General features: G+C 34.8%; 1 protein-coding gene and 1 long non-coding RNA gene across 2 annotated transcripts in view; one reads left to right on the top strand and one right to left on the bottom strand.

Annotated features, from left to right (window-relative positions):
* LOC125667208 (receptor-type tyrosine-protein phosphatase epsilon-like) overlaps positions 1–16,454 on the bottom strand; it is a 47,955-nt gene extending 31,501 nt beyond the window's left edge. Inside the window, exons 1-6 of the mRNA XM_056161483.1 lie at positions 16,409–16,454; positions 15,540–15,782; positions 3,432–3,674; positions 3,199–3,339; positions 2,846–2,982; positions 2,530–2,674 (exon numbers count right to left, since the gene is read on the bottom strand). Of these exons, the coding sequence (XP_056017458.1) occupies positions 2,530–2,674; positions 2,846–2,982; positions 3,199–3,339; positions 3,432–3,674; positions 15,540–15,782; positions 16,409–16,436 (937 nt within the window). The 5' untranslated portion in view covers positions 16,437–16,454. The remainder of the gene's footprint in view (positions 1–2,529; positions 2,675–2,845; positions 2,983–3,198; positions 3,340–3,431; positions 3,675–15,539; positions 15,783–16,408) is intronic.
* A 4,937-nt stretch (positions 16,455–21,391) lies between these two features.
* LOC130054373 (uncharacterized) lies at positions 21,392–23,609 on the top strand. The gene is made up of 2 exons (XR_008802683.1): positions 21,392–21,772; positions 23,405–23,609. It is a non-coding gene; the product is annotated as an uncharacterized LOC130054373 (long non-coding RNA).
* The last annotated feature ends 2,800 nt before the right edge of the window (positions 23,610–26,409 follow it).

The raw sequence follows: 26,409 nt of genomic DNA on the forward strand, positions 1-26,409 counted from the left end.
GGGTACTGAGGACCTATTCTAATCTGGACTTACTTTGGGTAGGCCTCAACATTGCAATTTCCCGTATTTTTTCAATCTGTCCGAGATGAGCGACTTCAAATTCGATCTCCAGAGGGCAGTGAACTACGCATTGCATGGATAGCTTACACATATTTTTGTCATGACAATTTTTACGCTCCATAGAGCTAAGATTAAAGATAGCTGCCTTCACAGCAAGACACTTCGTCGTTGTTGCTAAATTAATCATTGACCGGCTTATTTGACTTGTATTTTACCGATTTATAATATACATTTTGATCATCGAAGGTTAGTACCTTTGTCTTTTGCATTAAATTATCAGGAATTACTTTAATCCTGGATTATAAAGCGTAAACTGGACCAAACCAGATTATACTCGTATAACATGCCCCAGAATTAAAGCCATTCCTTAAATAACGAGCTAGTATAATAATATACTAATAAAAATAATAATACTTTATTTCGTTATAACGAGTTCATTATTTCGTTATTACGAGTTAATTATTTCGTTTTATAATGAGTTAGTTTCTATGGAAATCTTCAGGTCCTGTTCTTTCCAAAATGATTATAATTAATTAATAACCGCAAAATTAAAGTTAATAGAATCTCTGAATTGATCACGATTATTTTATGATGACTACATATATTACGTAACAATTTTATTCGTTGTTAAGATGACAAGAAAATCTTTATATCTAGTTCCGAAGAATTGAATAAATGACGATATATTTTCTTCTATCAACAAAAATACCAATTTTCCATTATCAAGAAGAAATTTAGATTTTATCGTTTTGATATACCACAATGGTTTGGCAAAATTTTTGAGCTAACTCGATATTTGGTCAAAATCTTCTCAAGAAACAACGGGTCAGAAAAATTTAAATTTACAAAACAGCTTCCAAGATGGCGGAGATTCAAGTTTGTTAAAATCCTGCCCGGTGGGGCCCGGTATTACTGGGGAAATATATATAAACTTATAAACATTTGCAAATTGATATATACCTTGATGATTTATTTTACAAGATATGTATTTGTACAAACAAACACAATCTATTTTAAGTACATGCAATTGTATCATTGCTACGACTTGTTTTAAGAATAATCTTAGATTTCGGGAATAAGAGAAGGTCCTACTACGTTTCTGTAAGAGTTATCATTTTGACAATTTAGCATTCTCGTTATAACGAAATAGCTTATTCATTATGACAAGATAACTAACTCGTTATAAAGAGATACTAACTCGTTATAACAAGATACTAACTCGTTTTATTCGAGATAATGAATTTGTTATGGCGCGATAACTAACTCGTTATATCGAGATAATAACTTATTATATACCGAAATAATCAATTTATTATAATGAGATACTAACTCGTTATTACGAGATACTAACTCCTTATAACGAGATAATTAACTCCTTATAACGAGATAATTAACTCGTTATAATGAGATAACTAACTTGTTATAACGAGATCATTAACTCGTTATAACGAGATACTAACTCGTTGAAACGATTTAGATTTTTTTCACTTTTTGAAATTGAGCCTAACCGACTATCGTACATCAACTCTTTAGCATAGGCCTATAATTTGCAGCCATTCACCGGCAATGCTGACGTCTCTATACGAGTGAAAAATTCTCGAATGGAACGTAAAACAATATGAAACTAGTTCTAATTGTAACGGGGACCAACCCCCCCCCCCCCCAATTAAAAAGTGATGTCATTGTAAACCTATAGCAAAAAATCATATTATTTTAGCCTTTAATTAGACGTAGTGTGTTTAATATGGTCCTTTCAGTACCAAGCAACGAAAAAAAGTAATGTACGTGCATACAAGCGTACTTGAGTATGATTCTGCACGTGCATGTACGTGCAGACAAAATAACTATCGTTCTGCACATCTACAAACGCTATACTATCATCCTGGAAAGTTGCATATTGATCCCTTTTGTAGTTATTGACAGTTACTGACTGGGTCCGGTGACAACTGCTGTTTGATTGACCAGATAACGGATCTGTTGCCTGAAGCCCTAAGCTGACGGCCACAGATCCGTTCGAGAGTTAAACAACATAGCCGTTGTCTGAGGACACAGTCTATACCTGTTTTGTTATACACCTTCATTTTTACCAGATGCACATGCATGGATTGTTGACTTCAAACAAGACAGTATGATTGCGTACATTTATCAACATATCTATTACATTTGTAGTTTAAAAGAAAACACATCCAATGTCCTAATTAATAATCAATAATTACATTTTTCGTATTTCTGCTCTGTGTTTCATCTAATAGATATGAGAGTTGGTTTAACAGTTAAAATGTTGGTTTTAAATCGTATAAGTTTTAAATGGGAAAAAATTTAGGTTGATAACAAAATAAAATATCAAAATACAAACTTGAATGCGCAATATTATTTAGAGCTTACTTCATCAACTTAGAAACAAGAAATACTTCTGTAATGCAATCGATAACGTATTTGAAACATCAAACTATATATGCAACATCTCACTTTTGTCACAGAGTTCTCCGGTATATCCTGGATTACACCCATCGTCACATATTCCTGTTGTCCTGTTACAGGGGAGGTAACTCAGACACTGTCCACTACAGTTATACACACAATCAGGACCGTATGATTCTGCTGGACACTCTGGTAAAAGATGATTACATCGAAAAATTTATTATTTTCAGTTTCATACCCATGCTACTTTTTTGTGGTATTCATCAAATTTAAAATATATTGATATTTAACCATCAAATATTTCACAACGGTTAGTAAACGTGGATACTTTACACTTTAAGATAACGACAAATGAATTTCCTGTGTTACAATGTGTTCCTGTCCATCCATTACCACAGCCATAGTCACATCGACCAGTGGTGTGATTACAGGACAGGTTGTCTCTGCAGTGTCCAATACACGTAGAATTACACTGTAGACCGTAATATCCAGCTGGACATGCTACGGAAAAAAATCATTCTGTTCATAAGTTTTTCGGTTTTATGTCCGATTTTCAATGAAACTCGTTTGCATTAGAATGTCAGTCATATAGGAATAAGGGTTTCACCGCACTCTTACATTTGTTACATCTTACACTTGTCATATCTCATTTTATATTAAATGTATATACATTAAAGTATCAATAATCTTTGCATGATATAACATACGTAATCTTACATTTGTTACAAAAGTGTCCCACCCATCCTGCAGTACATCCCACCAAACACGTTCCGTTGACAATGTCACATCTCGATTCCTGACAGTTGTTTGGGCAGGGTACATCACAGTTATATCCAAACACATCGGATTCTTCACAACCTATACATATAATATCAAGAAAATATAGCACCTTATTTATCATACTGCATCAAACGTATTTTAATTGTATGATAACACAATGTAACATTTACCTGTTACAGTTACTTCACACAATTCAGTGTGAACTGCGGCTGTTTGATATCCGGTAGGATAAGTTATCCCGTGAAGTCTTTCATTGTAGAATATAACGTAACGTCCATGTTTCACACAAGTTGTACTGAAATCCAAGGTCGGTAACTCCTGTCCGTTCTTGTAACACAGATACCCATCCTCCTTTATCGTTGTGTTTGACACATAGAGCGAGAAACCAGCAGCACGTCCTCTTTGTCTCGTGGCTGGAATTATCAGTTAAAGATATCAAACAGTTATGTAAGCTGAAGAGAAGTGCGTTCTCTTCGATTTATATATATATATATATAGCACAAACAAACAATTATAACACCCAACCTTACGTTTACCCCTAGGATCTAAACGATACATGTGATAATTAATTAATTAATATATAAAGCACTAAATAATCACAACTAGGTACTGAAAATTTTCACCCCAGCCCGAGGTCGAACCAGCGACCTACGGCACCCACCGCCTAGCAAGACTGTCAAACCAGTGCGTAAGTCCACTCGGCCACAACGACTTCCCAAAAAGAAAGGTAGGTCGCTGGTTCGACCCTGGGCTGGGGTGAAAATTTTCAGTACCTAGTTGTGATTATTTAGTGCTTTATATATATATGTATATAAATTAACAATCTGTGCCAATAAACTCTGAAATATTTCCTCTAGAGTTACTGTTTGCACCTTAATATTGTTCCATATGTGAGGTAAGTCCATAACCTATATTAGAATCTGGCATGATTAGTAAATCTCGTAAAATTAAATAAAATCCTACTTTTGTTTCCCACAAATTACCCTGAAATAGCAATTTTAAATTAGAATTAGTGGTGGGACACGCTTTGGTGGATCTAAGCCAGTTTTCTATTTTTTTAAAATGACAACTTAAGGTAATACGATATGGATTAAATCCGTTGTTTATCGATGCTTGATTCTGATCTTATAGATAACATTTGGTTTGATAATTGTTGACTAGGTAAAAATGCTTGTTCGTTTCTTCAATCCGTGATTTTAGTCTTGAATAAGCCTTATGAAATTTTCCAGAACGAAGAGCCCAGAACGAGTCAACATTACAGACCCTTAGTTTGTAGACCTGTGTTCAGTGTTAGTTATACTTTAATAGATTTGCCTAGACCCATATTTATCATTTGATGAAGATCAATAATTATTACTTATATACATCTCATTTAACGATGAACACCCCCGTTTTGAGACCAACGATCTGACACGTCAATAGATTTTTAAATACAGTGACAGATCCGGGGGGGGGGGGGGGGGGTCTGACCCCCTGATCCCTCCTTTCGTAAGAAAATTTGTTTAAAAAAGATAAAAATAACGCATTTTGAGGGTGGAACTCCCCCTTTGAAAACCAAAGTTAATGGTAGAGCCACCACCCCCCTCCTCTTTTTAAAGTAAAAAAATTCCTGGATCTGCCCCTGAAATACAATATTCGTCTTATATTTTCAACGTTATTATTTTTTTCGTGATTATAGAGTTTTACGTTACGAGTTTCTGTAATAATATTAAAGGACACAACGCATGTTTCTAAACTTTTTCATTTTTTCAGCAAACTTAATTCTTCTCATGCCTAAAACTACTCTAAATGTGTTTTAAATGAAATATTTTGCGTAGTTTTCGAGTTTGAAAGCGATGAAATTGAAATCTTGCGATATGCATATTTACTTTCGCTATTTTACGCGCCATTATGTGTGACGTCATATGCGCCCTCGGGTTTAAAAACATCTATTAGCCATTTCATAAACAGATTAGATTTAATTGACAAAAAAAAACACACCAATTATCACACTGACGGCTTGTAAATAGCATTGCATTAAGATGTTTTGTGCCGTTCTCGGGTGTATTAGTTGTCAGCAGAAAGGATTTAGACTGAGTATTTTTCAATTTTTCGAAGGATGGTACTAGAAAACAGATGTGGATAATTTTTTGTTGGAGCAAGAATTTTACCTTCAAAAACACACCTTTTCAAAAGCCGCTTGGACAGAGACCTTGATAAACTGCGAAAAATGGATAAATCGAAGCTTATTAGCACTACATAATTCTATTCTGGTCTTGAAATTCAATACACACTCGGATCAACTGACCTTCACTTTGTCAGTAACAACATACCCGGCATAACGTGCTTCCAATTTCTACCAAATGGTAGATTTACAAACATTTTAAAGATACAAAATAATTGAACTTTTAATTATATAAGTAATAAAATATTGTATTTCCTAACTTTAAATTGAATTATGAAATTATTTCCTCAATGAACTCGTAACATCTTTCAAGAGTGCGTGAGTATAACGTCGTGCCCCCACTTCCTAACGACGTGCAAATCACAATTCAACAATGATAATAAGATTGCTTTATCAAAATAAAATAATATAATTTCCACTTCAAATTTGATTACTTTTACTGATTTGTGTGTGTTGTTTCTTTTGCCCTCTTTCCGAAATGCACTCGGCCGTGATAGTAGCTTGGCATAGGATGTAGTTCATCTACTAGTAGTAGTTGTCAACAATGTAACGTATTATAATTTGTCTAATCCAAAAATAAATAATAATTGCACTGTTTATTTTAGGGGTGAAAAACAGCGTCAATTACAGATGTATAAAGGAATATTAACATTATCCAACAGTTTGTAAACAGCGACCCATATAAACATTATTTACTCGCAATATTGCCGATTTCATACACGCTTTCCTCGCTATATTTGGGTATGTATGCACTGGTGGCGAAAACATATAAAACTCGGAAAATTTGTCAACATCGATGTAAATGTTACCCATGGTGAATAGATTAGGCCCCTAAAAGCTGAGTTTTTGATAATATCTCACACAACTTATACAATCCGAAGGGCGCATGTGACGTCACTGTACCACGTGATTACCTACTATACTGGACTTTTGAAATACGGATCCACTCTGACTTTTATCGCGCGTTGAACGTAATTGTAGGGCATATCACTTCCGGATTACAATAACAAATAAGTAAACAAACATGAACTATTTCAATTGCTATCAATTCCCTGCATCTAAAGGCTATCTTTGAAAGAAAGGAATCTCTACAATCATTTGATAGGAAAATACAATTGATTAAATTATGCGAGTCAGCGCGGGAAATAAATCTAGGGAATATCTTTAGGATATCGGTAAAACTTCACGCCTTGCATTCAATGGTACGCGTCTAAATCCGCCTTTTCCCTTCCATCTAAACACCCAGGTACTTAGCACCAATAATGACTTGGATCTTCATCGTGAGACTGCACATAGCTCTTTACGGACCGTCTGTTAGCGAAACACCATATGTATCGATGTCAACTTTGCCCTACAATACGCAAGATCGCGACTACTTTTTCCGTCTCGGTTTTAAATTTTACTTTCCCCTTTCAAAGTCTCGCGAGACCCAGGGTGTGCGAGAATTTGGGCATGTTGGTAAATAATACCGTTCTGCAACTTTTGTCGTGATCGATTCACCCGATTTTAACAATGGTGTACTATCATTGCATTGCAGTAGACTGTAGTAATGACTCAAGAAAGAAACATAATACGCAGAAATATCCACAACTGATAGATTTTAATGGAAATGTGGTGGATTTTTCCCCACTGCTGTCAGCCAGGAAATTCCCAAAGCTGAGAAAAGCTTGCGTCAAAATATTTAGCTTCGCGAGCTAAATTCAGAAGTCCATTTTTCCTGTATCCAGACATTTTTACACACCTTTCATTTAAAAATGCTTTTAATTGTGGAATTAAGCACATGGAGGTTAAATCGTCTTCCGATGCCATGAAAATGCCTAAGATCGACCCGCTTTTCCGGACTTCTTTACAAGAGAGTTCCGCTAACTCGGTATTTACGATCTTGCGTATTGGTTATTATCACGTGACCGTGGTGTATAAACGTCAAATATAATCGGTCGTTCCGGCATATCCCGAAAGTTCCGTATTAACTAGACTTTTTGAAATCGGGGCTTAGATTTAAGTCTGTATTGTGGTTAATTATCGCAAAATTTTGGCGAACGAACTATTAGAATTAATTACCAGTGGCGGATTTAAAGGGGGGGGGGGGGGGCAGCCGGCGCGCGTCCCCCGTAAAATTTTCAAAATTAAGGTAAATCGTGGTATCTTGTTTAGAAAAATGTATTAAACGAAGCAAAGAAGCAATGATTTCTTCCACTTCCGGAGTAATAAATGACAAAATCTTTTGATTTCTTGAATTACTTTATTGGGAGAACTTATTTTTTCCAAAAACCCTTACAATTTGCGTCATTTTATTAATTTTACCTTATAAAAATGATAGAAAATAGTACAAATGACTAAATAGGAGACATATTTCAAGCCCTATAAAATATGTAAAATCCAGACCCCTGCCTCTTAAAGTGGCGCCCCCCGTAACCGCATTTCCTGGATCCGCCCCTGATTACTATAAGCATAAAGAAGACAAAATGCATGTAATTTTGTATACTTTGAAAACATGAGATGTTACTAATATGTACAAACACATAAAAGTTTGGGTTTATTTTGGTTGAACATGTAATGTGATGACACAAATCTTGATAGTAAGTAGAAAGTCGAACACTGTCCAAAATGTCATACATCAAATGGACCGGGACTGTTCTGAGAAATTTTAACCTTATAACTTTGAAGTTAGAACAACTTACTGAAATTAGGTCATACACTACGTGACAATGTCCAAGAAATCAGGTCACTGTTTATAATATAGGAGTTTTTCTGTTTGTCGTTCATTTAGGGCATTATGCTTTCAATTATTGCGTTTGATGAGAAGAAACGACGTGTATTTATAATTTAATTGCCTTTAAATTGCCGCACTGGAGAAAAACTACAATTAGAAATACATTTGCAATACTGAGTTTCAAATTTTGAAATTATGACTGATCGTTCATTTTGTCTTTTGGTTAACTATTTGGCATGACAGATTACAGTTGCATTCGTAAAATCAATAATATTTAATTTCCAATACGGAGAGATCATTTATATTACATAAAGAACATTTAATCTGAAGCTTCATGTGACTTCCTAATAACCAAGTTTTACTTACTGTATGATATCAGTAGATATAGCACAACTAATTATTCAGAAAGACAGAGGAGGGAGGTAACTCTTTATACCAAAATGTTCCTTCTGTCTATATGTTATGGATTTTTCCAAACAACATTAATGAAATCAATAAGCACAGCTGGAAAATTTGAAGAGCAATGTACAAGTACGATTGCACTTGCAATAGGTGAAAAGTCAAACTGGCTAAACAAGAATATGTCGATGTTGTTCTGTGGCCTTTCCCCAGTAGTAGCTCACCCGGAAAAAATGGCTATATAGTAGATCTTCCCCCATAGTAATGTTACACCCCCCCCCCCTTCCTCTTCACGGATTATGGAAAGATAGTCGGGATTTGTACAATGAATATTTATAGTGAATAGATCTGAGTATCTAAAAGTGTATGTTGCCGATAATTTGAATGTAAATACATGTACATGTATTTTCATACAGACAAATTTTAGAGATATGCTTTACGGTATTGATGAGAAAGTATAAAATATACGAAATTATGTTATTTTAAAAAAAAATCACCCCCACACACTATAATTTGTAAATACTACTTTGTACTTTGTTTTTCTGTTTTCCGCCACGCTCAACAATTTTTCAGTTATCTGGTGGCGCCCAGTTTTTGTTGGTGGAAGAGAGAACCCAGATACAATGTACCTGGAAAGAGACCACCGACTTTCCGAAAGTAAATTGGAAAACTTTCTCACTTACCGGCGCGAGTGGGATTCGAACCCGACCAGAACTGAGAGGCCGTGTGATTCTGACCGCGATGACTATATAACCACTCGGCCACGGAGGCTTGTAAATACTAAAGTTATTTTAACTACACAAGCATTTTAGCCGGCCTTCCCCTGCAACCAGGCATTACTACAGCCCCTGCCCCAGGGATCATGGATTTTACAGATTTGGTAGAGGATTCCCTGCCCATCATTGCCATTTACTTAGTTTTTCTGTTATTGGCCTAAAAGAAAAGAAAAAGATTTTTAAAGGAATAATGCATTTTCACTAAATGACCAATATGGTCACGCCCTAACACAGGAACCCCTGCTCCGGAGGTCATAAAATTTACAATTTTTGGTAGAGGCTTGCAGGGTCATCATTGTGTAATAGTGTTTATTAATTGATTTAAATTAATAAATCTACACAAATTTGTATATAGATTTCAAATTAAACATTATCTGAATAACCACTACATTGAGATGTGTTTTATGCTCATCCAAGTAGAACGGCAGTACCTGTTCTGATTTATTGAATTTTGCCTTAGGTCATTATAATTAAACTTTTGTAAATAGGTTTGAAAGTGTTCGAAGTTCCTATTGGTTTTAGTGTTGTTAGCTGGTGTTTTATTGGTCAGTTCTTTTTCCCTCCAAAAGTTCTTGGTGGTGTTCAGTCATTTCTTTGTCTAGTTGGTTTATAGAGAAGTTGGTGAAAATATATGACAGATATTTGACTGTTGATTGATCATTTCTTTAACAAGGTAAGCTTATTTTCCAATTTTAATATTATTTCTAATTTGCAGTAAGCTTAATAATTTAGTAGATTTAATTCCATAGCACTTGCACAGTGAGAATGATATTTTATGAGGCATAAATCAGTTAGCTTGAAATAAGTTAAATTTATGTGTTTCACAGATTTGGTATATTTTTAAATACATGCTTGATATTTTTATGATGCAAGTTTATTTATGTAAACTTCATAATTTACAGTCAATCTCCATGGACATGTTTTGTTAAATGAGGGATTATTGCCACATCACTTATTCCCTTAGAATGGTATGATGGTGTTCATGATATATTCTATGATTATAATGAATAATGTCTGTATAGTCATTATAGAAATATCCTAAATATAGTATCAGTGTTTAGGCTTTTATAATATCATGGCAACATATTTTAAAGAAGTAATTGGTGTAAATAAGTAATACTTTGATGTACATGATTGTAAATATAATTGTTTGATATGTTTCAGAGTGTCATACATACATATATATCTAAAGCTTAGATTCTGGCAATAAAATGGAGGTGATCGACATCTAAGAACCCATACAGGACTTTGTTGTTTAATTCAACAGAAACCCTGTTACAATTACATGTACCTTCTCTTATAGATGCTACATATCAAATGTGGTAAAGATCGGTCCAGCAGTTATTGAGAAGTTGTTAACGCACGAAGCAAATCAAGGGAATGCGGAAATTAACTCTGCCCAACTATCTATTTTGTGTTGCTTGTGGAGTTATGAGATTGATCACTGTTCGTTATCTTCACCTTGCATTTAGGATATTTAGAATAAGGGTATTTCAGAATTGAAAAAATATCTATGGGAAAGATCCACCGTAAATGTAATCGGAATGAGAAGAGGGGTTGGGGGGTTGGGGGAGTAATCTACTATATAGTAAGTTTCCAGGGGGTCATTTGGTTATAAAATGGGGGAAATCCTACTAGATAGCCACATTTTCGTGGGGGAAAAATCTACTATAAAGCCATATTTCTGGGGAGAAAAACTACTATAGAGCCATTTCTCCGGGGGGGGGGGGGGGGCATTAATAGAAGGAAAGACACAGTACTACACAACACCAATCCCGTGGACATTATAATGTTTGACAACCGTTATTCACCAGTTTCATGCGTTTTTTTGTTCATAAAACATGCGGTTGGGGTCCATTACATCTTTAGTTGGCCCGCTGCATGCCCGGTTGTAGTCCGGCCGTGACTCATATCTAACTGATATTAACGGATGTGAACTGGACAAGTAACAATCTTTACCCAGAGTTGTCGTTCCTTGCTCTCACATACGTATATAAATCTGGGTAAAGATTGTGTGTGTGTGGGGGGTGGGGGGTTGGGGGGGGTGGGGGGGGGCATGAATTCCGATTAAAGCTTATTACAACGCATAGGTACCGCACACTATGGGAATCCATAGTCAGGTGATATCCGTTTCAAGTTTTTGACATGCTTTAAACTTTCCACTGAATAGACCGGACTTCGCCGGAGAAGGAACGCGTTGGCCTGAAAGAGAAACAGACACGAAATGCAAAGGAACGGAGACAAACGGGTTGACAATTTTGTTCGTTAGCTTTATCCAGTGAGGCGTGACTGCTGCTTGAACATTGAACTGTGTACCATAGTCGTTTCAGTTACATGTACCTATCGTCATTAATTTTGGAGGAGTTGCGTGCACAAAATGGTCTTAAGAATCAGAAAAACGTCAAATTTTCGAAAACAAATTAAAGTTCATGTTATGTTTAATGATGTCTGAAAGTTTCATAAAAATCAAATGGGTAATTTTAGCGCTATCATTGTTACAAAATTTGTGAAAATTAAAAAAAAAAAAAAACGGAAAAAAGAATCCAACGGAGACCTTGATACCGTACAGCGTTTTTTTTTTCCGCGGGGTGATGAATTTGTCTTATTTTAGTGGTTAGATAGCTTTCCGCCAAATTTCACTCGCCAAATACGCAAGTGATATAACTCTTTCTTATCCGCCAATATGTATTCCGCTAAAAAAAAAATCCCCCAAAAAATAACAAACAAATAACAACCACCGCTATACGGTAATATCAATGATAATAATACCAACCATTACAATGCGAATCTCAATCAAAAGAAACGTAGTAAACAAATTATGTCTCAAAACATAGTTTAGTGGATTGGTTGATATCTACATCATCAACTACTTGTGGGATTCATTGGAAAGGGATTATATTAGCAGGTGCATTCGTAACCGTTAACGTAATCAGGATTACATTAGCTGTGCAACTCGTATGTGTAATCGGATTACATTAGCTGATGGGGATTATTCCATTAATTATCACCTGTACATGGTGTTTATACCTCTCAACGGATTCGATATGAAATAGAGCTTGTGCTGCTTATAATCAGCTTTTGAATACGGGACTTTCGAGATACGGATCCACTCGACTTTTATCGCGCGTTGAACGTCATTTGTAGGGCATGTCACTTCCGGATTACAATGACAACTAAGTAAACAAGCATGGAATTCTTCAATTGCTATCACATTCCTGCATTTAAATGCTATCTTTGAAAGAAAGGAACTACTACAACCATTTTATAGGAAAATGCATTTGATTAAAATATGGGAGTTGGTGAGGGAAATAAATCTAGGGAATATCTTGAGGATATCGGTAAAACCTCACGCCTTGCATCCAATGATACGCGTCTAAATGCACCTTTTCCCCTCCATCAAATTTACATCCAGGTACTAAGCACCAATAGTGACTAGGATCGTCATCGTGGGACTGCGCATAGCTCTTTACGGACCGTCTGCTAGCTAAACACCATTTGTATCGTTGTCAACTTTGCCCTACAATTGGTTATTATCACGTGACCGTGGTGTGTAAACGTCAAATATAATCGGCCGTTCCGGCACATCCCGAAAGTTCCGTATTAAGGCAGCTACTGACCAATAAATTGATACTACAGGGTCGGTGTTTCAAAAGTCTCGTTTGATGTCAGCATTTTGCAAGTTTTGTGGTCGTTATAACGATCCAATTTACTAATACAATTTGTCGTTGGGTAAAGTTTCATACCACTTCACATACTGATTTTGACTACTGATTACATGTACTTAATCTCGGCCGAGTTTCGGTTAGCTGGATATTTGTACTGTGATGCCTTCATCGAATCTCGGAGCAGTCCTATACAATTCATTCAACTTCGGTCAGTTCTACCAATTAAAGCTGCTCGCTTCAGATTAGTTATTTGACCATTAAACCAAATCTGTATCACTAATAATGTTGCATTACTTACCGTCTAGGTATGTAACTTTCATAATAAAAACTATCACTTTTTCCGTTCAAAGGCTGACTTTCATAGCACAATTTCTTATCTCCCTAAATTGAAGTCTCCCTATAGTCATTTGCTGATCGAAATTTGTCCGTTGTCTGTCGTCGTTGTCGTAAACTTTTCACATTTTATTCTTCTCCAGAACCACTTGGCCAATTTCAACCAAACTTGTCACAAAGCATCCTTGGGTGAAGGGTATCCATGTTTGTTAAAATGAATAGCCATGCCTTCAAAGGGGAGATAATCACAAAAATGCAAAAGTGTAAAAATAGAGTCCGGTCATTTGAAAATCTTCTCAAGAACCACTGAGCTGAAATTCATATGAAAACTTCCTGACATAGTGCAAATTCAAGTTTGTTAAAACAATGTCCCCGCGGGGGGGGGGGGGGGGGGAGGGTAGGGGTAGGATGGGGCCACAATAGAGGATAAAGGTTTTACATTCAAGTTTGTAAAAATCATGGCCCCCTGCGGTTAAGATGAGGCCACAACAGTGGATCAAAGTTTTAAATACAAATATATGGAGAAAATATTTTTCTTACGAACCACTAAACCAAAAAAAATTATATTCACATGAAAGCTTCCTGACATTTTGATTTACACACTAGACAGAGAGTAATACAGCATTGATACTGATACAGAGTTGATTTAATATTTGAAGCAAGCGGCAATGCCATCTAGGTGCAAATTAATTGCAAGAACAGGCAGAAATTGGATGCAAACCAGACATGAATTATGACTGCTCCGAGATTCGGTAGAGGTGTCAGTCCAAATATTCAGCCGAACCAAATCTCAGTTGACTCGATCAAGATGAAGGGTGTAACCGGTCAACTGGGGATGCTTACTTCTAGACAACTGATCCCAACTCTGTGTATAGGGGTCCGCGTTTGCCATACTCTTAACTTTGTATTCCTTATGAGATTTATGAGATTGATTAATGTACGTTATACTAGTATACACTTTTAACACAAACACGTTAAAGACCCATCTCAAGACCGTACGGTCAGTGAAAATGTAGGCGGAGCCTAATCTAAACAGATGTTATTTACCTGGAGTGGCCAGGGTCTACCAAGGTGTTAATTGCTATATCCCATGGCACTCAAAGAAATACACAGAGACAGAACATGGTAGAAATCTACCTGTCCATGCTTTTTTTTTTTATAGTTTTGATATACACAGGCCCTGTCTCAGGGACCTCTGTAGAGTTTCTGTGGTCATAGTGTTTGAATAATGGTTGTATTCCTAAGGGTAACTGACACACACTCTACACCCCCACCCCCTCTCTCTCTTTCTCTCTATCTCTCTGTCATTGACTCAATGAATAATTTCTGTTATAAATATAGAGGTATCATAAATTGATGACATAAATTATTTCAATAGGTTACAAGTTTTAAAACTTATTGTGCAAGTTATTGTTTGATTTCTGATTGTGTAACTTATAATACATGTATAGGTATATAGAGGGGAAAAATTACAATTATATTGAAATTGCATTGTTCAGGGGCCTTTTTTTTTTAAAAACAATTGAATTACAAGAAAATAGCAGTTGTGGACAGGTCATTGCTATCAAAACTCAGGTATACTGGGCTTCCTCAAGATCTAAAGAATGCCTATAGATACTGGTGTTATTGTTATCAAAACACCTCTCTGGGGTAGCCCCAGACCACAGTGTCTGCAGATGTCACTCCACCTGAGATCTATTGTTAAATGTTTGATTGGCAGGCAGCTTACAATTTGGGGGTGTCAACTTAAAATTGGGTCTTTAAATACGTTCTCAATGTGAAACATATAAAGAATTGTACTCTCATCCCTGCTTTCACTAATAATATACAAAATACACATCCAATAAATTTGCATTACTTTGTAAACTATAACAAACCAAACCTTTTTATTTATCAAAATGCTATTGCAAAAACGTTTCGAATTTGTTGCATGTAGAGTAGTTTCTGTAATTTGGTAAAATGGACTACTGGCGTACAATCTAAATGTTTGAAAACAAATAAAAAATTGGAAGGATATGTCTGCATATAGTCGAGGATTGAATTTAGCATGCCGCCAGTAAATTAAGAAATATTCAAGGAATTTCTAATTGGTGACCATCAGGAAGCTCGTTAAACTTTTATTAATGATAGTCAAGAAGGAAGAGATCATTTAAGTGAACTGGACACTAGAGGAAAATGAAAACATTTATAGATCAAGTCATAAATCATTAAACAATAAAGACCAATACCATATTGTTTTCCATAGTCTTTGAACTGTATTCTGATGCTGTAGATTCTGAGTACGTTCTCAAGGTCAACATACCACCATGTCCATTTATCTGGAGAAGTAAACCCAATTTCTTTTGTCCTTGTACACGTGTTAATATCTCCATCTACAGCATTACTGGATTGGTATAGATGACATGTTCCAGCTGCATGGCATCCATGTATTTCCGTAGCCTGCGCGGTCTCATTTGTCTGAGATAAGATCTCTTTGATTGAAAGAAAGATATTCTATTGTTACCTGATTGTGGAAATAATAACTGATTACGAAAATTACGTTCACACAGAAACATAATTCTCCACAGAACAAGTAATACTACATGTACCTACTAAATGTATCGTTATAATTAATCAAAAATGAAATTTATGTGTTGAATTTATAGGGTTTTCCCAGCGTTTCCGTGTCAAGTTTGATTATAAAACAAAGTCAATAGCATTTCTATTCTACAAGGCAACTAAAATATTAGTTAAGCTGCAAATTTACAAAATGTATGCTGCACCTTGATATACATGTTAATTGTATAATGGCAAACGAATACTAGTTAATCTTGAATTAGTTTCCTTACATTGTGTGATGAAAATTAATATGGAGTAAGTGGTGCTCTGAACAGTAAACTGTAAGTGTATAGAAACTATATGTAATGTTGCGCTTTATAAATGAATAAAGTAATAATAATAATAATAATAAACTATCGGGATATCTTCCTTGGATATGTCCCTTGTTTCGATTTGATTGTTAGCACAGTGTATTAATTGGTTACACCACTTTACTAGACCGTAATGTGATAGCGAAGTTAATAGTACGATAGATATAAATAATATATTGTTTACTTACGGTATCCATATGTCAAAGTCAGTATCATTGATATAAGAACGACAAGTGTCTGCATAGTCATAGTCCTAAAACAACAAGGAACTTTTATTTTTAAATCTAAGAAAATAAGGTGACCAACGGAACTGTTGTCATATTTCTAATTGTTGAGACATTTAATGATTGTTTTCCAACATTTACCCTTTGGATAATAAAAACAAATGATTGGAAAAGAAATGTTTATAGATTTGTTTGTTTTACGTCCCATCGATATGTTTTCACTCATAGTGAGACGTTACCAACTGTAGGTGAGGTACTACAAATTTAGACTTATGCTTGCGCTGAGGGGCGTAGCAGTGAGGGTTCGTTATCGCGCCAACGCCTGAAGCGACACGGGACCTCCGATTTAAAGGTCATATACGGAAGACTGATGATTCCCACTTCTAAATTCCGAGCGTTTGGTGAAGGAGGGGTCACTACCTGTGTTAACGTCTTAGGTTTGACGCGGCTACGGCACGAGCGGGCCTCGACCTCATGACATGCTGGTAAAGAAGCGAACGCTCTACCACTGAGTTGCCGCGACCGGGAAATAATGTCCAAAATACAATTGTGATACACATGCTATAATTCCATGTTAGTATACCTGCTTGTAACGTCGTAACGGACTAGAGTTATATTGGTAGATAAAGGAAAGAATTCCATGTTTGTATACCTGATTGTAACGTAACAAAATGACCACAGTAGTTTATACTTTTAATTAGTATGTCACTTACCGGTAGAAAAATAGTTCGCCCTACAGATGGACAAACTCGGCAGCTGTATGAAAGGTGAAGACAACGAACAGTGATCAATCTCATAACTCCTACAAGCAATACAAAATAGAAAGTTGGGCAAACACGGACCCCTGGACACACTAGAGGTGGGATCAGGTGCCTAGGAGAAGTAAGTATCCCCTGTCGATCGGTCACACCCGCCGTGAGTCCTATATCTTGATCAGATAAACGGAGTTATCCGTAGTCGAAATCAGTGTGCCAAGAACGGCCTAACAATCGGTATAAAACATGTCAGACAGCATTTGATCCAATGATAGGTTGTATTGACGAACTAGATCGTTATAACGACCATAGAATTTGCGAAATGCTGACTTCAATCGAGACTGAATATTTTGAATTTTAAGATGCTTCATACAGCCGTACATCAGGTATTGGGTTTCTGGGTTTGGTGATTTACACTGATAATCTACACATCAGCATCTTTAAGGATAAGTTGAACAGTCTATCAGTTGCATGATTTGTTATTTCTAGCAACAAAGATATTACTCAAAATATTTTACAGTCTTTAACCGGACTACTTTTAAATTTTCTGTACAAGGATAGTTCGTAGCTAGGGTATTCTTTCTTTATGTTAGGACATGACTCGCAACGAGTGGACACCGCCTTGGGGTAAGTAGGAATATGAAGAAAGGCATCAGATAATCTTAATAGCTGTTGCTACCGTCAGGAGTAACATTGGTACGATGATGTAGATTTGCATTTGACTAGGTTACAGACCTGGTTTGGAATCTCAATGGACTTGATTAAAATGGACCCCTGTAAGCATTCAGACAAATTAGATCACACCGGGCATGTGGCTGTATTCGAGTCACATGACCACATGACTTGTTCTTACTTATAGGTGTAACATTGAATGCTGAAATTGGGTCTGACGGATCCACATTATAGGGGACTATATTTTCAGTGAATCAAAGGCCTACTAAAATATCCCTTTATTCCTTCAATAAAAAAATCAATAGTACTGAATTTTGTTTCCAGTTGAACAAAATCAAAACAAAAACAAAACATTTTGTAAAACTATAGAAACAGGTAGTAACTGACAAACGCAACATGGTATTTGTATGATATCTTGACCTTGCTATCCCTGGGAGCATTTTCAATGTCCTATTCCTAATGTTTTGTTAAGTAAAATATTGAGAAAATCAATTTCTCTTCTAATTCGACCCGATAGGCCAACTTCATTGAAAGTCATTAGATACCTTATCATACCAGCTTTCACAAAATCTTAATAGTAGAAGTATTGCAGTATAGTAGTAGTATTGATGTGCAAAAGCTTACATTTTCAAAGGAAATTTGGCATCTCTTATATCTTATTGAGTTTGACGATCTGTATAGTTCTGCTGTGAAAACAGACGGGAATTTCTTTAAATAAATGGTGATACTGCTGTAAATTTAATTAAGAGAACATTTGAAATGATTCATAATTATGTATTATGAAAATATATTTGATATCTGCTGTGATGGAATTTCAATGCTCTGCTTAAAAGGTGAAGATAACGAACACGTCGAACAGTGATCAATCTCGTAATTCCTATAAGCAATGCAAAATAGAGAGTTAGGCAACACGGACCCCTGGATATACCAGAAGTGGGATCAGGTGACTAGGAGGAGTAAACATATCCTGTCGTGTCTCAAAAGAATGCATACAAAACATACCTTCAAATATTCATTTCACGACCCGAAAAATCGCAGCTTCAAATGATTTCGTTTGTTGACGTAGCCGTGTTAGGTAGTGTTAGGTAGTCGGTCAATTCGAACTCTTTTGCTATTAGTATCTATTCATAAAATTCGTTGTGAGTTATGTATTCGCTCTTCATTTATTATCAACATGAATAATTAATAGAAATTAAAAAATATAGTTTTTGTAAAGGTAAAATAAGCTCTTGATTAACGAAAATGCTACAGAAGCCCATTGTGGTCCTTAACAATGGAGACCGGCACGGCCCAGACTAATGAAAGCCGCATTGCTGTGAGTTTAGCTATTTGAATAATTATCATTTAATGGAACTGGGATGATATATTATTTAAAATATTTATCTTAAATATTTGTGGGAGCATTAGTTCACATCTAGACGCTATTGTGCCAGTATGGAAATGAACCGGGATTCGAATTGACTGGCTACCTAACATGGCTACATCAATGAACGAAACCATCAAAATCTGCGAGTTTTGGGGTCGTATGGGGCTTTAATAAATATTTTAAGGTATGTTTGGACACAGGTATAGTAGGAAAATATGTTAGGAATTTTTTATATTAAATTTATGAGACAACAACACAAGAATACAACTTTTTCTCTTTCTTCCTTTGAAGTTTGTTTCCATCTGGCCGTCATGTTTTCTAATGCTGACTACTCCCGTATAAGGGAATTTGGGTGGACTTATACATATGGACCAATGAGAGTTTCTGTTGCATTTCGCAATTGTATTACAAACAGATTCAATTGTGTCGTCACACAACGCAATACTATATCGGCCAAAGCGTTCTAATTCAAAGGTGAATTGCGATAACAATTGAATTCATGGAACTAAAATAGTATGGCAAATTACTCACATACACTTGGGTTAACCCCAACACATTATGAAATACAGATTTGATCAAATTCATAGAATATTTTCATTAAAATTCATAGAATATTTTCATTAAGTACCCCAATATACGCTTTTATTATATAGCTAATAAATAGTCTAATATAAAATCTGCGTAAAATCTAGAGAATGTTAGCGTTCAATATCCTGAGAATTTATTGAACGCTAACTTTACATTGCGTAAATTGTATGCGCCCGAAACATTCCGAGTATGAGCGTTCAATATTGACGTTACCGTATCGACGTAAACAAGCAAAAATGGCAGACGACGGTCCTCCGAATTTGACAGAGCCGGTATTTGATATTTACTTAAGCATTATGTTTTACTGTACATAAATTATGATGTCCCCATTTACAAAATCAGTTTGCTTCATGCATTAATGACGGGTTAAATATTGAACAGTTAAGAAATGCATGCTGTTATTGCACACTGGCAATATTGATGAATTCTCGTCTATTTTGGAGTAGTTTGAGTGAAAATGGATATAACTTAACAACCAAATACTTTAGCTATATAATAAAAGGGTTATTGAACTTATATGGGTGAATATTGGCACTCGTTGGCTGTCAAAATGCACTCGCAAGCTCGTGCATTTTCACAGCCAACTCGTGCCAATATTCACCTTCAATAACCCTATATTATTGACCATACCTTCGACAGTTTTGGTTGACTTTAAAATATTGAAGAAGCATTCATATGATACTTACATGAACAGCCTTACGATTTCGATATGAAAAGGCCATGTTTAGTAGTTTAGCTTTAATGATAGTTTGTCTTCGTTATAATTACATTAATTTGCCTTTCGTATCTATGTAAATACAGTGTATTATATTTGTTCGTCCTGAAAATTGGACAATTCCACACTGTTTGTGTTGTTGGTCATTTTAGTGCTTTATATATATTAATTCTCTCTCTCTCTCTCTCTCTCTCTCTCTCTCTCTCTCTCTCTCTCTCTCTCTATATATATATATATATATATATACATACATGTATATAATTATATGAATTTGTGAAGTGTTGTAAGTTGGGGCGTGGTAGATCAGCGGATATAGCGGGCTAACACTGCTTAGTATAGCAGGAAATGGCATGTGATGAATATTTTAGGATCAATACACGTTTTTTACAGTTTGCAAGAAGAGCCTGTGTGAGGGGTATGTTATCTCATGTCCCGATCGCTATAACGGATGGATTCGAGCTTGTCTTATTCAGTAGAGGAATGAGAAACCTCGCTAAAGAATTCCCGCAGAAACAGACCGTATCCTTCACGGCTCGCCATAGGGGTACGTGAGTCACTTAAGTATGGTTTCACGTAAAAATCAGGCAAAATCGCATTTTCGTGATAAGTCCATGTTCACGAAATGAACCCAAACTTAGCATACTAACTCACCGTAATATGTTTGGCAAATATACAAAGTAGTTTTGGTTTATTTCGCCTTGTTCCAAAATTATGGACAGATAATTATGAACATGGAGAATTCACGCTTAGTGCAAATCTATACGAAACACTACTTGTAATCCCTTTGAAATCTAAAAACAGCAAAACAGGTATGAAAATATATCATTATATAACATTAAACAAATAAAAAAGGCATGCTCTGAAATAAATATTTTTTTTGAAAGTTTCAATATAACATTTTAAAACCTCTCTAAATGTTTCGATTTTAATGCAATTTCGGTTATCGTTCTTGAATTTAACCTCGATGATCGCTAGAGGCGCTGCGTTGTCAACACACTAAGTGCGCGGAATATGGCGGATCCAAAACTGAATGCCGTGTAGGACAATATTCCGACAGAGTGTGATCTACTCTCAAGCCTCATCTAAAGGAAACGAATATATTTACCTTCGGAGAGTGTCAGAAATACATTGATGCATATGCCGTCACTGAAGATAGAACGTGTGTGGAGCAGCCGACAACGAAGACCGAGCAACATTTCTTATATGACATGTCACCAAGTCGGCGCATTACGGTAATTTCAAATGGTGTGATTTACATATTTAATAAGTCAAAATTCGCAATATTTATTATTACTAGCATAAAAATCATAACGAATGTTGTATTATACAATGTAGCATTGTATGAGACGACTGTGTACAGATGAAACCCCTCCCTTGTTTCAAGTCATACTTTCAACAGTAACGCTATGATATGTTTTAGGCCTAGGCTAATCCTAATCGACGGCATGTTTCATTTGTAATTGTCTGCAATAATAGCAGACATCTACGTATCCTCCACACAAACGCCTCTTGTCTCAGATAAAAATGTAGATTATGCCTAACTGAGGATCAGTAGGAGTAGGTATCATTTCAAAAGAGTGTGGTTTTATGTACTACATGTAGATTTCAGTCGAATTTGCATATAAAAATTTAAGACATGATATGACTTTTTGAGATGCAATGTTTAGTTTATAATGTATTCCTCCTCATTTCAAATCACAGATAGTCAAGTGGTAAGGTATCTGGATTAGCATGCCGGAGGTACCGGGTTCAAATCTCAGTATGTATTTGATTTTTTTTCTTCAATTTATTTTATATACACATCGTTGTTTTTTCCTTCAATGTATTCTATATAAACACACACAAATTTTTTAAATATTATTTCATATGCACAAAATCATTTCTTTTAGTGGTCACCATTCAGCTCTTGACAAATCGGAATTCATATTTTAAAAACATATGCATACTATTTGACATATCAAAGAAAATATTTAGGATCTGTAGTTTTTTAAAGAATTCCATTTTATTGTAAAACAATTCATAATGTTAATTATAAATCTTCATATCAATCAATAAGTTGAGTCTTCTTGACATTTTTATTAGATATCTATTATATTGCTATTTAAAGTCTGCCTCAATTTGATATGGTCATGGGGACTGGTCAATGCATGGGTTCTTGAATTTATATTTCTAATAATAATATATAAATATAACAAAGATCAAGTCATTTAGCTAATGTATATTTCTTTAAAGTTTTCATACCAGCATCATGCAGTGTCATTACCATCACTACATGCATTGGAAACCTCTGTGGTAAATACATAACTGTAAATACATGTAGCACATATGTACCAATGAATCTACAGTGTAAATGTTTTATAAACCTCAAACTTGGTAGAGCAGTATTATATAATAATCCTGATATACAAGCACTATATGACCCCTTCTGATAATGAGGTCAAAGTCAACCAACCCCCAACCCACCATTATAGGAAAATATTGGTCACTCAGAAACCAGACTCAAAACCTGATACAGCTGTTGCCCTGGCTAGTACCTGAACCTACTTGTCACTGATTTAGAATATTTGGAACACCTTCTCAATGCCATATACAAGTTTCTTTAAGCATTTCTTGTTTTCAAAAGTTTTATATGCTGTTTTAGTATTTTATTCTTTCTAACTACATGTATAATTTAAAATCAATGTGTACTATGACTACTAGGCTCTGAGGTGTGTACTTTATTTTTTAATTGAAAGTTTTATGATATAAAATGTTCAAACATTCTCAAAAACTAGAGAAATATATATTATACATGTATATTGAGGAGAGAAAAATAAGTAAATTCTTGTGTCCTGAAAATCAGTGTCTATCTTATTGTATTGTAGGTGCAAAACCCAAGGACATACTTAAAGTGGTAACAGGAGGAAAATCAATCAAACCAAATGAAAGTACAAGACACTATTACAAAAGGAAAGCAAAGGAGTCCATAAATTCAATGTTGAACATCAAGACAGTCTAAAATATTGAATCCAAACAAAATATCAAAACTTTATGAAGAAATAAATGACAAATTGTCATATAAACATGAAAGCATTCTTATATATGGTGTTTATTCAAATTATTTCAACTGAAATTCCTAATGTACCTAAATTCGAAAGGGAAACAACTTATGAAAAAATTAAACACCAATGGGTTGAATTGTGTAATGAAGTTGTGTTGACATGCAAAAATACATCTATAATGTGATGCATCATAGAATAGGTCAAATGGTCTATTTTATGCAAGTTTTGGGCTCTTCACCCACCCCTTTCTGGATGGAGAAGGTAAATACACGAGTCACAACCCCTCCATTCCCACCCTTATATTTTTTTCTGGATCTGCCTCCGTTTTGTAAATATGTTCGTAACAAATATATTTCTGTGCTCATTTGTTCCTTTATCATGTTTATGCCTTGTTTGGGGTTACACTTTTAAAAAAGTATGATTTTGAAATAAAATTTTTAAGCTTCAAAGAACTCTTCTGTGTACATTTTTCAGTATACAGTTTATAAAGGATATAAACTTACAAGTTGCAACTGTTAAAAAATCTTATAGATAATGGAATGTATTGATGAAATAATTAAGAATTCATTTTCAATTCACTTTACAGACACTAATATCTACATGGATTATGTAAAACAGTTGTTTTGTCATCTGAAAGCAACCTGTAATCATACTTGGTAAAAGATAGTGCCATAGACATGATAAATGAGTCAACTTACATTTTTTAAACTACATTATTGAATTTTAAAACAATCCCATTTCTACATTACATGTATTTTCATGAAATTATATAAAGTCAATATAAACTGTCCAAATTTTACAATATTAATGACACAAATGTCTGCAGTTTCTGTTCTTATTTTTATTTTTTCCTGAACAAACATATATATTATACGAATGTAAAAACGTACATTTCACTAAAAGTTTTTGTTCCATTCTTACAAAGGATTCATAAGGAAATCAAGTGCTAAAAAGTTTATTTTAAAATTTGAGCCATATCATGTTTCTAGAATTGTTAGCCAAAGTTTTAAATGTCCAGATGCTTTGTAATAAATGTTTTAAATTTCATATTACACAGAGCAAAAATGAATTCAAAATGATTTTTCAAATAAAAGATATTTTCAATGAATTATTTAGGGTAAAACACAAAAGTTGATAAATTATGTCTTAATGTTTTATCATAGGATTCCCTTGAACATTGTTCAATGTATTTTCAGTTTTGTTTTTCTAAAGATATACGCTTTAAAAGAGCATGGATATTCATTCTCTTTATACTTGGGACTATAATGCCAATCTCTTGTCATTCGAGCAACCTACAACGTACGTCGTTGACCAGCCTCACAAGAGTTGTTGATAGGTGAATTTCAAAATGAAAAACAATTGCCAACCAAGCATTTTTTTCTTTAATCTGTTAATTACCCACACACTCACAACTATCCAGCCAAAAATACTTCCAAGTTAAACTCGCCATTCAGTGCAAAATATCCTATAAAGACCGGTCTAATAAGTTGTTTACAAAAACCTGAGGAAATCTGAAAGAAATGGGTTAATAATAAATGGACTTTCGATCCCGACCCAAAATGCTATGCATCGTTTCTTGCATTTACATCTATAGACATATCATTATGGTATGTAAACACATAAAGAAGATCATTTTAGATATTTATAAATATGATAATTACTAGAACATGACAGAAAAGTGTACTTGTTGAACAGTTTGTAAGTAGAAGAAAACTTAAAAACATGAAAATATATTATTTTCCCGCCATTTTTCACAATCTTCATATAATTTTTTCCGAGTACAGTAAAAACTTTCAAAAAAAATATTGAGTAAAAATTATTCAATAGCATGTACTTTATCCGTCTAATTATAAAACTTTTTTGAAAGTGTTTGCTGTTTCGAGAAAAATGGTCTTAAAGTTGGAATGTTTTTCCGTTAGAAAATCCTTTCGTTAACTACAGCAACGGTTACCATGGTAACACATAACAAATACTCACTATGACAACAGAAATTCGTAAACAGTAGCCTTCTTCATTTTATATAAGCCATTTGAAAATGTATGATCTTTTCATTTATCAAAACCTTGAAGAAGATATATATAGCATTTTTATGAGTCAATTTTGGTCAAAACATGGGCATTCTATTTTTAGTAACACAGCTCTGTGAAGGTGCGTCATATGAAAAAAATATTATCACCGAATGATTTCCTATAAACAATGTTACTATATATATAAGTATCGGCTCGATCCCTGACGGTCGACTTATCACCCTCTGCCTGATTTTTACATGGAACCATACTTAACTATTCGCTTTGGATATCCCTGGGAGGCAGGGTGTCGCTTCAGTGTTTGGCACATTTGTGTGAACATGACTCTCTGATATTTGTCATCAAATTGATTATTAAAACCGCGACATTTATCATCCAACATCGTACTATTGTCATTTGCTGGGGAAAAAAATATTGAATCAATTAAAACAGTAAAAATGTGGATTATTCCGGCTGTTTAATTACTGTTCAGTACAAATCATAATTCAAATTGAAAACCAATCGATGGGAAATATTTACAAAATGTAAACTGTAGTTTGATGCATGATAGTAAATATGGATATGCTAAACTTAAATCCACTTCGATAATATATATGGGGGAAAAAACCTGATTTGGAGATTTGTTTGTTTGATATTCGTAGGATTGGTTAACTATATATCGTTAACCGATTAGTGACTGTATTATCTACCATAATACTATCCATCTCATTGCGACCCAGCCTCACCCTCCAACACCTCCCAAATGCACCAACATAGTGAAGTTGAAGTGTGTTGTAGTAACATACATATGCTCCGTATGGG

Source organism: Ostrea edulis, chromosome 4 (assembly GCF_947568905.1).
Source record: "Ostrea edulis chromosome 4, xbOstEdul1.1, whole genome shotgun sequence".
NCBI classification, from domain to species: domain Eukaryota; kingdom Metazoa; phylum Mollusca; class Bivalvia; order Ostreida; family Ostreidae; genus Ostrea; species Ostrea edulis.